Raw genomic sequence first — 13669 nt, forward strand, 5'->3', positions numbered from 1 at the left:
CACACACACACACACACACACACACACACACTCCTTTCACACAGTTATTATCTGTAATTGCCTTCACGCCCGTGGTTTTATTGATAATGCGTTTCCCGGGCATTAGGTGTAATTTCATGGCGTAAGACTCTGTGTGCGATGACCTCTGTTGGAGTTAATAACGAAATTAGAAGCGATCGGACCGAGCGCTGGGGGCTTCATTATTGAGACCAAAGAGGCCGCCGCCGCGGCTCCGGCGTATCATAGCGAGTGTGGTGTTGCCGCGCGGCGACAAGGGCCCTATAGATCCATCAATGCAAATACGGGCGCTGATGTTTTTCGCCGCCGAAGCAAAGGCTCACCATGAAATGCAATTAGGCTGCGATCTATTATGCAATCAGGGCCACATGAGAGTCTTTTTGTGTTGTGCTTCAGGCACCAGAGCCATTAGAAGAAACAGCTGGCCACTCCACTCCACTCCACAGTTCCCCGTCCCCTCGCCCTCTCCAGATCGTTCATGTAGCGACACCTCAATGGATTTGCGCAAACGACAACGTGACGTTTTGCTTTTTATGACTTTTTTTTTGTTTGTTTTTTGTCGTGGGTTCCTCAGGCCTGAGACCCGGCACGGAGTACGGGATGGGAGTCACGGCGGTAAAAGACGAGCGCGAGAGTCTGCCCACGACGACCAACGCAGTGACCGGTGAGATGGTTTCGCTTCAGACTCACGTCTACGGAAAAGCACGAGGAGCCATATTTCTCTAATTTGTCATCTTTTTTTTTTTAAACATTTAAATATAAAGGCACCTAGAAATCTTAGATATTCTTAGACCACATGTTGCTAACTCTGCAAAGCCTCTTCAACACTGAAACACAATGAAAGGTATTATTTTTTTTCGCTCGTGACAAATTTCGGGGCGAAAGAACCAAAGTTAAATTGTTGGGAAAAAAAATGTTAAATGTAATATTGGACACAGTCCTGCTTTTGAGATAATGAAATATCAAAATAAATTTCAGAGACATACAGTTTCTCATTTAATAAAGTGACCTGAGAAGTATGACAGTAACATACAGACAAAATATTAAGTTTTGCTAAGTCACTAGCTTCTGAAACAAGCTGCAAGTTGCTAAGAAGCAACGCAATTTGCTAGTAGCTAGTTGTTAAAAAGCTTGTGGTAACTAGCAGCTAGCTGCAAAGCAAGCTGTTGGCTGCCGTTAAGCAAAGAAACTAGCTCCTAGTTGCTACAAAGCTAGGGAACTAGCTGCTAGTTTACCAAGTAACAAGCTGCTAGTGGACAAGAAGCTAAGGCACTTGATCCTAGTTGCTAATAACTTAGTAACTAGCTGGTCGTTCATAAAAAAAGCTACTCACTAGTTGCTACAAAGCTAGCACCTAGTTGCTGAAAAAAAAAACTAAGGGAACTAGCTTCTAGTTTACCAAGAAACAAGAGAAATTAAGACACTAGCAGGTAGTTATTGAAAAACTAGCAAATATTTGCTAAAAAACAAACCAACTGCTAGTTCACTAAGCTAGCAACTACAGCCACTAGTTGCTAATAAGTTAAGAAACTATAGCCATTAGTTGCTCATGAGCAGCTCTTGCAGGAAAAGCCAGTGCTTCTTTGTCTTAATTTAATTTAATATGTGAACATAAAACAAATGTTTGCATGTTTGCGAGAGAAGGAACAAAAAAAAAAACAGTTTTGTAATGTTATTATTATGTTAGAAACTTGGCAGTCAAGAAGGAGAAAGTGAAAACAAATGTCCCAGGCGATGTTTTCATGTTCTTACATGACATTTTCTGTGTCGTTTTGTTGTTTAACCCTTGAACGTCCTCTCCTCCTCCTCCTCCTCCTCCTCCTCCTCCTCCTCGCTCAGCATTGGACTCTCCCAAAGACCTGACTGTGACCGAAGTGTCAGAGACCACCATCACGCTGGAGTGGAAGCGCCCGCTGGCCAAGATGGACGCCTACAGGCTGGTGCACGTGTCGGCGGACGGACACCGGCGCGAGGTCGTGATCCCGGTCGGCACGGAGACTCACGTCCTGAAGGGCCTGACGCCCGGCATGCTGTACACCATCAGCATCACGGCGGAGAGAGGACGCAGGACCAGTGTCCCCGCGACTGTCTCAGCACCGACAGGTAAAACACACACACACAAAAATGTCTTTCAGATTACGGACACTGGTCACGCGATGACCAGAATTAGCTTATAGCGTGCAAAAACTGTGCAAAAAGAGAAGGAAATCATAGCTCAAACTCATTTTCACTGAGGGCCACATCAGCATAACGCTTACCCTCAAAGGGCCAAATGTAACTGTCATACAGAACAATTTACCATTTAAATATAAGGTAAAATAAAGCTAAATACTCTGTAACATATTGATAAATAATTTTCTGTATTTATTACTAATTCAATTCCACTCGTCGCGTGATGCGTATACAATGATACACTGCGATCTAGTGGCGGGCTGCCGTCACTTTGCGGGTAACGCAATCGCCGTGCATTGTGGGAAATGTAGTTTATGGTCTACGCACGCCTTAAAGCCTAAATAGACCTATTGTAACGCAGATTTTTAAGACCAATTCATCACTCGCGGGCCACATAAAATGACGTGGCGGGCCACATCTGGCCCCCGGGCCTTGAGTTTGACACATGCGCTCTACACTCTTAGACATAAGGGTTCCAAAAGGGTCCTTCTGCAAGGGCTGAGGTTCTACCTGGAACCATTTGCTTCTGAAAAACCCTATCCCCCCGAAGAAAGGGTTTATCAAGGGTTCTTGGTAACACTAATGGTTCCAGTAAGAACCTTTTTTGATCCAGAGAACCCTTTGAAAACTGAATAAAGGGTTTTAAAAGGGTTCTTGGTGGAACCCTCCAAAAGGGTTCCAGGTGGGACCTTTATAAAAAGGTTCTACCCTGAGCCAGAAAGGGTTCTCCTATGCCCGAAGAAGAACCTTATATGGTTCTACTTAGCACTTTTATTTCTAAGAGTGAAGCATCGGATTAAGTTTCATCCGGATCTGATCCAGATTACAGATTTGGCAGCAGTGTAAGAGACTCTCGCGGCGCAGTCTAGACTTGCAAATTTTGGTCCTCGACGTTCATCAGGCAAACTATTCTTTTCAAATCAAGTGTGATGATACTTTATTATGAACAATGAGAAAATGCATGTGTTGAAAAACCTTGATTTTGTTTAATTTTGAGTCCGTACACAATCATTCAGACTCTTAAAATGGCATTTGAAAGGACAAATCATTGTTATCGTCAAAATCCCAACGAAATACATTTAATTTTTCGCCCGTATGTATATGTATATACAGTGAGTGTGTGTGAGCGTGGTCATGAAGGACGTTGTGTGTGTGAAAAGTGTCACAGACGGAGGTTTTTTTCCTCTGAATGAACCTCAGTGTTTCTGCTGCTGCAGAATAAGAGAGAGAGAAATCCTCATTAACCACAGTTTTCTTTTTTGTCCTTCAGCGCCGCAGCCAAACTGAAGCCATGAATTGAATTCATTGTTGGCTTGTGAATGTTAGTCTCTCTGTCTCTACCTTACACCCCCCTCAACCCCCACCCCCCAAAAAACAAACCCCAAACAAACCCCCCTTCAAGGCTCATTTATAGCATGTGGGATTATTTTATTTTTTTTAACCCCCCTGGTCCTCAGTTATTTTTTCTTAAACCAAAACAAGAGAAGATAAATGGAACGATTATGGCGCATTTTTTCGTGCTGCGGTCGTTCGTGGTCGTCGGCCCCCGAACGAGGATTTCACCAGTAAATCTTCCCGTTATGTAACCGCTGCTTATTAACTGCAGCGCTGCAGGCAATGATCGATACGACACCAGGGAAAAGTTGGTGAGCTGAGGATTGACGGTCGTCTTATTACACAAGAACAGTGTGTGTGTGTGTGTGTGTGTGTGTGTTCTTGTACTTGCGGCATACTGAGGACCAGTGAGGGTTTTTAACCAACAAAGTGAGGTCATTTTGTCCGGTCCTCACTTTGTTTTCATTGAAATCACTTCCTTAGGTTGTAAACATGCTATACTCAGTTTGTCAAAAAAAAAAAAAAAAAATAATTTTGGACGACAGGACGTTTTTGTCAAATTTTTGGCCAAAAATATTGGGTCAAATTTTTTTTTCAAATTTTTGGTCAAATTTTTTTTTTTCAAATTTTGGGTCAATTTTTTTTTTCAAATTTTGGGTCAAATTTTTTTTCACATTTTGGGTCAAATTTTTTTTCAAATTTTGGGTCAATTTTTTTTTCAAATTTTGGGTCAAATTTTTTTTTTCAAATTTTGGTAAAAAAAAATTCAAATTTTGGTAAAAAAAATTTTTCACATTTTGGTAAAAAAAAAATTCAAATTTTGGGTCAAATTTTTTTTCCAAATGTTGGGTCAAATTTTTTTTTTTTATTTTGGGTCAAAAATTTTTTTCACATTTTGGACAACATAGTATAGTATGACGTTTTTGTCAAGTTTTGAACTTAACATTTTTGTTGATGTATGATGTTTTTGTAAAATTTTGGACCAAAAATTAAAAATCGAAAACAAAAATTCCAGCCCTTTTTGCTCTGGGGCTCCACCTGCAGACATTTTATGGTACTGCAACCAGTAGTTCTTTGTAGATATTTGTAATTATGTTGATTTATAAAGTGGAAATGATGGTCCCTACTTTGCCAGCAACCCAGTCCTCAGTATGCAGCAAGTACAAGGATGTGTGTGTGTGTGTGTGTGTGTGTGTGTGTGTGTGTGAAATCCTCAGGACCAGTAGTCCTTGAGCGAGACCAAAACCTGGTCCCAATGATGCAGAACCTAATGTTTGAGTTATTTGTTTTTAGTTGTTATTATTCTGCCTTTGTTTGGTCTTCAAGCAAAACTATCAGACCTGACTGAGGGAGCGTTTGTGTGTATACAGCAGCAGAGCAGGGGTGGGCGGAGACAAACCGCTGAAGGACACTAGTCCTTTTCACTTCTGAAACTTTGATCCGTGACATAAGACGAGTCAATTCACTTCAGAAAGATTAGGTTAGCTACACCTTTAACATTTAAGCTAATGTGGTTTGTGCTAATGCATAAGGTAAGATAAGGGATTTGTTGTAGGCTCTTTAAATGAATGGAAATCAATGCAGAGTCCTGATAAGAGTAGTAGTCCTCGTGTCCTCGTGGAGACCAAAACCTGGTCTCTGAGGACCTGGTTGAGTTTAGGACTAAGATTTAAGTCCTAGTTATGGTTAAGGTTCTCGTTAGGCAGTAACTACTCAAGGTTAAGTTAAGGGATAAGGATTTATTAAGGCTGTTTAAATGAATGGAAGTCAATCTAGAGTCCCGATATAAGTCCTTGTGGAGACCAACACCTGGTCCTCATGAGGTAAAACCTCGTTTCTGAAGATCTGGTTGAGTTTAGGACTAGAATTTAAGTCGTAGTGATGGTTAAGGTTCTCGTTAGGCAGTAATTACTCAAGGTTAAGATAAGGGATAAGGATTTATTAAGGCTGTTTAAATGAATGGAAGTCAATGCACGGTATTGATAAGAGTCCTCATGGAGACCAAAACCTGGTCCTAATGAGGCAGAACCTCTTTTCTGAGGACCTGGTTGAGTTTAGGTGTAATATTTGAATTGTGGTTAAGGGTTAGTCATTAACTAGTTATAATTAAGGGTTAGTGATGAGGCTTTGTCAATGTCCTGATAAGAATAGTAGTCCTCGAGACCAAAACCTGGTCCTAATGAGGCAGAACCTCGTTTCTGAGGATCTGGTTGAATTTAGGACGAAGATTTAAGTCGTAGTGATGGTTAAGGTTCTCGTTAGGCAGTAATTACTCAAGGTTAAGATAAGGGATAAGGATTTATTAAGGCTGTTTAAATGAATGGAAGTCAATGCACGGTATTGATAAGAGTCCTCATGGAGACCAAAACCTGGTCCTAATGAGGCAGAACCTCTTTTCTGAGGACCTGGTTGAGTTTAGGTGTAATATTTGAATTGTGGTTAAGGGTTAGTCATTAACTAGTTATAATTAAGGGTTAGTGATGAGGCTTTGTCAATGTCCTGATAAGAATAGTTGTCCTCGAGACCAAAACCTGGTCCTAATGAGGCAGAACCTCGTTTCTGAGGATCTGGTTGAATTTAGGACGAAGATTTAAGTTGTAGTTATGGTTAAGGTTCTCGTTAGGCAGTAACTACTCATGGTTAAGATAAGGGATAAGGGTTTATTAAGGCTGTTTAAATGAATGGAAGTCAATCTAGAGTCCTGATAAGAGTCCTCATGGAGACCAACACCTGGTCCTAATGAGGCAGAACCTCATTTCTGAGGCCCTGGTTGAGTTTAGGTGTAATATTTGAATTGTGGTTAAGGTTAGTCATTAACTAGTTATAATTAAGGGTTAGTGATGGAATAGTAGTCCTCGAGACCAAAACCTGGTCCTAATGAGGCAGAACCTCGTTTCTGAGGACCTGGTTGAGTTTAGGAGTAATACTTGAATTATGATTATGGTTATGTTAAAGGTTAAGGTTAGGGTTAGTCATTATCTAGTTATTTATTAAGGGTTAGTGATGAGGCTTTGTCAATGTCCTGATAAGAATAGCAGTGTGAACCTGTGTGTGTGTGTGTGAGTAAGTGCATGTTTCCATTCTCTTTATTCTTGTCCGTGCACTCGTGAGGCTCGTATGATTGAGAGATTGATGGAGATTGAACGTGTGTGTGTGTGTGTGTGTGTGTGTGTGTGTGTGTGTGTGTGTGTGTGTGTGTGTGTGTGTGTGTGTGTGTGTGTGTGTGTGTGTGTGTGTACGGGTGTGTGTGTAGATTTGGAGGCTGTGGGTGGGTGGGGTGGATGTGTGGGTGTTGTATGGACATGTGTGCGCCCTCCAGAACCTTCATTCATGTGATAATTGTTGGCGTAAGCCCTGCTCCCCTCTGGTTTTGTGCGATTTGACCACGATGAACTGTGGCTGCGTCAGATAAAAGGCCACATGCTGCGACTCCTGTTAAAACATTGTCTCGGGGAAGAAACTCGGCGGCCCTCTCTAATCCACGGCCCGGCCCGACCTGCTGCCGTTATCATCCCCAAACATGTAGCACAAACACGGCTCACGCTGGGGTTTTTTTTTACACAGCGGAGAGGAGGTGGTGTGTGGGGGGGGGGGTTGGAGCGAGGTAAGCCGAGGTCTGGAGGATTCTCCCTGTGCCTGGAAAAAATCTCTGGAAGGATGACAAGGATTTCAGGGTGTCTAATCTGAGGTGACCTGCTGAATCAGTATGGAACCGTGAAACTGGGGGGGGTTTCCACCCGATGTGGGCAGTGTTGCGTCATCGGCGTGAAACATAAAAGTGCCGAAGGGAACATTTTTTGGTTGGATTATCTCATTTCGTCACAAAATGAAGACGATTGCGCTCGAGCACAGGGAAGGAAAAACGAGATCACGGTCCTGCATGCACGGACGTGATCTGTGGCCACATCCACGGCACTCTCCGTTTTCATTTTCGGGAGAAAGAATTCTGGCATTTTTTTGAGCGATTTAAAAACTGAAAACTCTGCGTTTTTCCACATTAGATGTTGAAGAAATTCGGGGGCATCAGTTCGTGTTTCATTTAGAACCGGAACTCAGAAGTTGGACCCGGGCGTGACGTCACTCCTGAGTCCAACGTGTTCCAGGTCCCATAGCAAAACAAACACCTTTATTTTGAAATTTTAAGCTCATTATTTCACACCCTTGCATTTTTCCCAGAGGCCTTTGCTCTACTCCACACAGTGTCTTCAGTTACAAACTAAACAGCTCTCTGTGTACGACTGATTTACAGCTATTAACAATAAAAAAAATAGCAGTGTTTTTATAGCGACAGCCATCTTGGAATCCCATGAGGTTACTGTTAAATTGGAAATCCGAGGTTCCTCATGACTTCAGAAATAGAAAGAGTTTCCACCACAAATTGGAACAAACCATCAGTCTGGGCGAGTAGACCTTTGGATGTGATGACACAGTTACCTACATTCACTTCCCCGATTTAGTCCAACCCAGTGACTCTGAATCCTGTGATACGCAGAGTTTTTAGTTGCGTTTGAAACAGACGCAGATCGCTTCTGAAAATGAAAACGTGGTGTGGATGTCGCCCTCGTGTTGAGATGTGATGTGAAAGTGAGCGCATGTCGATCAAATGGCAGATATCAGAATGACTGTGATATCTCGACACACCGTTTGATTGAGTCACAAAGCACACGCGTCATCAACTGCATGTGAACGCGGACGGTATGGCCTCGCTCCACGCGGACCGTACCACTTTGCTCTGGTAGCTCACGGGGGAAGGGTGCCAAAGAATGGTAACGTAGGTAGGAGCCGTACCAGTCTTTGGCACCCTCCCCTTGAGGTGCCAAAGAATGGTGCGGCCCCTACTATACCATTCTTTGGCACCTCAAGGGGGAAGGGTGACAAAGAATGGAACGGCCCCTTCTGTACCATTCTTTGGCACCTCAAGGGAAGGGTGCCAAAACAATGGTACGGCTTCTACTGTACCATTCTTTGGCACCCTCCCCTTGAGGTGCCAAAGAATGGTATGGCCCCTACTATACCATTATTTGACACCTCAAGGGGGAAGGGTGACAAAGAATGGAACGGCCCCTTCTGTACCATTCTTTGGCACCTCAAGGGAAGGGTGCCAAAACAATGGTACGGCTTCTACTGTAGCATTCTTTGGCACCCTTGCTTTGAGGTGCCAAAGAATGGAATGGCCCCCACCGCACCATTGTTTGGCACCCTTCCCTTGAGATGCCAAAGAATGGTATGGCCCCTACTATACCATTCTTTGGCACCTCAAGGGAAGGGTGCCAAAACAATGATACAGCTTCTACTGTACCATTCTTTGGCACCCTTCCCTTGAGGTGCCAAAGAATGGAATGGCCCCCACCGCACAATTGATTGGCACTCTTCCCTTGCGGTGCCAAAGAATGGTATGGCCCCTACTATACCATTCTTTGGCACCTCAAGGGGGAAGGGTGACAAAGAATGGAATGGCCCCTTCTGTACCATTCTTTGGCACCTCAAGGGAAGGGTGCCAAAAAGATGGTACGGCTTCTACTGTACCATTCTTTGGCACCTCGCGGGTTTGGTGACAAAGAATGGAACGGCCCCTACCGCACCATTCTTTGGCACCCTTCCCTTGCGGTGCCAATGAATGGAATGGCACGGTAGTTTGGTTGTTTTGCTACTATTCCTGATGGAAACCCTTGGAACCTTTCTTTTGCTGACTCAAACGAAGAAGCACATGCATCGTCCTCGTCCATGTGAGCTCTTGACGTTCAGCCGAGCCGAGCAAAAGGCCCCCCCCCAACCCCCAACCTCCACCCTCCACCCTCCAACAGCCCGAGCCCATCACATTCCTATTGTCTCCTTCCATTCGCTCTCTTTTCTTCTCCGTGGTGAAAAGAGGATAATGGAAGCGTTGATGTTTACCTGGTCCATCTCCATCTCCTTCTCTAATCTACTCTCTGAATGATTGCACTGACAATGGACTCCGATTATAGGCAGCTGCTGTTAATGCTGCTGCTGCTTCTGCTGCACGTGGCCCTGCATGCATGGCTTTCTCAACGGTGTGTGTGTGAAGTGGACGGCGTACTTCTGCCATATACTGGCCCGGGCTACGCCGCACCTTCAAAATGTTAATGGCTCGTTCACAGCCATTAACGTACAGAAACCGCATCAGCACGTCCGCTGCCGCCGCTTTGGCTTTCTAGCTTTCCACTTATATGGTAATGTAGAGGAGAGGAGATTGGCTGCAGGCGAGGACGCTGTTTGTTCCCTCTGACCTTTTGTAGTGTAAATAAGGGAATGTGCGCATCATCTCAGCGGCAAAACACCGAACCATTGAAATGAAAGAAACAAAGAGTCGCTCGCCTGTTTTGCAGCCGATTTTGACTCAAGGACTCCATCCGTTGTTGAGCTGGGGCTCAATTCTTCTGTGTTTGTTTGTGTTTGCATGTGAGTCACATTTCACATTATTGTCAACAAGAAATGTTCTCCTGAATCTCCCGAACATGTGTGTGTGTATGTTTGTGTGTCGTAAGGTTGGACCAGTACTGTATGTATGTTATTATTAAGCTAAAACAATGAAACGTTTCACTTTATATCAGGATATTTTCACGTTTTTATGACGTTATAATGAGAAACTGAAAATTGTCCCATTATATCGTGGAATTTCACGTTGCACCACAACGTTTTCCAGTCACTCGCCATGGAAACGTGTCATGCGTTGACTCCATTGACGCCATTCATGCGTTAACATCCCCAGCACTACTGATAACACAATTATTTCACATTATAACGTGATAAATTGTTGAATTTCAACATTTCAAGTTTCTGCATCGTCCGATCCCTGAAAGCATTGCTGGTCTGACCTCGTCCACGTCCGTCCCGTCTCACCCCCCCGTGTGTCTCACCACCACATGTCGATTGTGTTTGTCGTCACCCAGACGAGGAGAAGCCTGTGGTGACCGACGTCACGGTGAGCGACGTGTCGTGGGACAGCTTGCTCCTGTCCTGGTCCGCCGAGGACGGGGCGTTTGACGCCTTCCTCGTGGAGGTGACCGACGCGGAGACGGGCGCCGAGTGGCAGAACCACACGGTGCCCGGCGACGCTCGCAGCCTCGCCGTCGCCGGCCTCTCGCCCTCCACCTGGTACAGGGCCAACCTGTACGGGGTTTACAGGGGGGTCCTCTTAGACCCGGTCTTTGCAGACACCATCACAGGTATCAACGCCGTCAACGCTGGGGTCTTTCCTTCTCTACTTCCTTCTTCTTCTTCTTCTTCTTCTCATTAGACGTTTGTTGTCGTCAGGTGGCGTTCGTCCACTCTGGCGTGGCTGTCTTTACTAATGAAGTTGATGTTTTTGGGTAGATTGACCAACCGACCACCAACTAATTCACTCCATACGGCCCATTTATGGTGTCCATTTGCACTGTGGGAAGAGTGCAAAGATGGTCCTTGGTCAAACCTTGACCTCTTCACTGTGAGGCAACAACGCTAGCCACTGTACGACTGTGTGGAACCTGAGAAAATATCAATACGCTTAATTATTTCATGGTGTCATACTGTGTGGACTCTTTGAAGAGCTGTGAGGAAGGATTCTTGACTTTTCTTGGTTTTGTCTTGTAGTTTAGTCTCCGACCACTAGTTGGCAGCAGGGTTGAGGAATCGTCCTTCTACTCTCACAAGACAAAGGAATATGTATTGTTTATACATTGTAACATTGCTCTCTCTGTATTTCCTCTACAGGGAACCTTCCGAGCATTAGATTAGGAGTTGGGAAGGTTCCTTGTTGAGAAAACGGTGGTTGGCGGGGATTCGAACTGGTAACCCTCCGGTTATAAGCCAAGTATATGGATCGTATTACCAGATTTTCTACGAAAACACCAAGAGGAAGTGGTGAACGTATGATGAAGACCTCGTAGAGGAGAGGATTTCATCAGATGAAGTGGCTCAAAAGTGGATTTTTTTTTCCGAGAGCGAGAATACAGCTACGGAAACATTTGCACGCTCCATGTAGTCAGTGTTAATGATGTAGAAACGTCTCGTGCCGCTCGCCAAGACTGAACTATCCCCGAGAGGAAGCGAAGCGCCGAAGCCTGCGTCTAGATTTGGCCGTGGAATGATGCGTTTTTGTGAATGGGTGTACCTGTGTGGGGGGATGATAGCCGTGATTCGTTCATCTCCACAGATCAGCCACAACCAGGAACCGGTTATGAAAAGATTGATGTGTTTTTTCCTCGTCCTCGAAAAGCCAGGGGCAAAATAAGTGAAACTAGGAAAAAATAAGCCTTAAATCAGCCCCCGCGGATGTGTTTCGATGTAAACTGCCGCTATCGGGGTAAACAAAAATATCCTTGCCATTCAGACAGCGTGTGCACGATAATCTAAATCCCTGAACAAAAAACCCCCTCATCGGGACGTCCATCATGAATATATATCCCTTTGGGAAATGGGCTAACACTCGGAAGCAGTACGCACACAAAACCACAGATCTGGGGTTTGATCCCCCTTTAAGCCGTCAGCCTCTGTTCACTCTCAAACAAGCACCTGGTCTGTTGAGAGCGAACAAGCAAAAACACATTTAAAACTGTGTTTAACTGTGGGACAACAGGTGCTCCAGTCCAGTTCACCTACCCACCGCTCCAATCACAGTCATTATCAGTGATTAACAGGGCTGCGAAACACCCAAATCTGATAATCACGCCTTTGTACCTGCTTCAGGACACAAAAAAAACCCACCATTAAAATTCCACAAATCAAACCATTTTAGCCTAAAGCAGGAGTTCAAAAATATCCAGTTTCAGCTTCTTCTTCTTCTTTTTTTTTTTTTTTTTTTATGTCAGCGTCTCGTCCGACACTATCATTCAGCATTTCATTGATGAGGATCAGTCAAGTGGAAGAAAGATGGGAGGACGGACAGAGGAGAAAAAACCCTTTGGCTCTTTTGTGGCTTTGTGTGAGGGCTCTTTTCTGTATGCATGGCCCAGCTCCCTCAAGCCTGGACGGCTCCTCCAGTCTCATGCTGCCATCGCCCCCGGGCTCTGGTGCGACGGTGCCAAGGGGCTTCTGGGGCCACGCAAAAAAAAAGAATATATGGCATCCACTCAACACGGCCCCTTTGTCTGCATGCTAATGGACGATGACGCGGCTTAAGATTTTGGTTTTTTTCCGCGTAATCCATGAAGTTTTCTAAATATGTGGGCCATCGTCGTCGATTGCGTGGATGTTAGCGGTGGCGTTAGCGGCGGTAAAGGGGGGAGGGGGGGGGGGGAAGAGTTCAGGAGCATGCTAGCACATGTTAGCTGACGGATGTGGCCCTCCCGCTCTTCCACTGACCGGCCAAAGCTGCCCGCCGGCTAATGAAGAGTGACAGCTCCCTGGGATTTGTCTGCTCTGCTTCTCATTTCCACTGCTTCTTCTCACATCAAATGCCTCATGCCTCCTCCTCTCCCCCCCCCCCCCCCCACCCCCCATCACAATGAAGGGGAAAAAAAGAGGGTTTCAGGCGAGTTCACGGACCCCGGAGACCCTCGCATTTGGTGTAGCGTTTTAATGAGCAGCGATGCTGGGATTTAGTCGACGCTCTCTACATCAGACTGCTTTAAAAGCTCAGTCCGTCCGTCCGTCCGTCCGCCGCCGCCACCGGAAGCTTTTCTGCGGCTAATTATCTTCAGCGCACTCGTTCCTCTGGAGCTTTGTAGGTTCCTGCTGTTTCCCAGCCGCTCACGCTTCCTATCGATGCCATTATTAGCCGCCGCTAATGACTGCTTAATACTAGCTTTTACAACGCCACATGCACACGCGCTCCCATCTGCACGCACATGAGTCACCTTCTATTTTAAAAAAAGAAGCAGGTGGCGTTGATAAGCTGTCGTATCTTGCTCGTTTGGACCATTACTGTCACTTAAAGGTCCGGTGTGTCGCGTGGAGGAGGCTCCGTTGGCAGTAATTGAAAAAGCTGCTCATAAGTATGTTTGTATAAGTGCGTGATAGCTTTAGAATGAAAGATTGTTTGGGTTTTGTAGCTTTAGAAGAAGCCTTTTATACAAAGAGAAGGCAAGAGGCCTTTACAGAGGCCACCGCCTTCATCGAGTTCACGATTTGAAGTGGAAAAACTACATATTTCTTCTTGACACTCAGCAGATGGTGCAATCTCAAATGTATTTATTTGAAAATC

At 45.0% G+C, this 13669-nt stretch overlaps 1 protein-coding gene across 2 annotated transcripts in view; it reads left to right on the top strand.

Annotated features, from left to right (window-relative positions):
- The window catches only part of tncb (tenascin Cb), a gene marked incomplete at its 5' end in the record, with an annotated part of 44033 nt that overhangs the window by 16015 nt on the left and 14349 nt on the right, over nt 1-13669 (top strand). For both annotated transcript variants that reach the window (XM_083904898.1, XM_083904899.1), the window contains 3 exons: nt 593-682; nt 1858-2121; nt 10437-10712. In XM_083904898.1, coding sequence (XP_083761024.1) covers nt 593-682; nt 1858-2121; nt 10437-10712 — 630 coding nt within the window. The remainder of the gene's footprint in view (nt 1-592; nt 683-1857; nt 2122-10436; nt 10713-13669) is intronic.

This window comes from Microchirus variegatus (assembly GCF_963457635.1).
Source record: "Microchirus variegatus genome assembly, chromosome: 18".
Taxonomy (NCBI): domain Eukaryota; kingdom Metazoa; phylum Chordata; class Actinopteri; order Pleuronectiformes; family Soleidae; genus Microchirus; species Microchirus variegatus.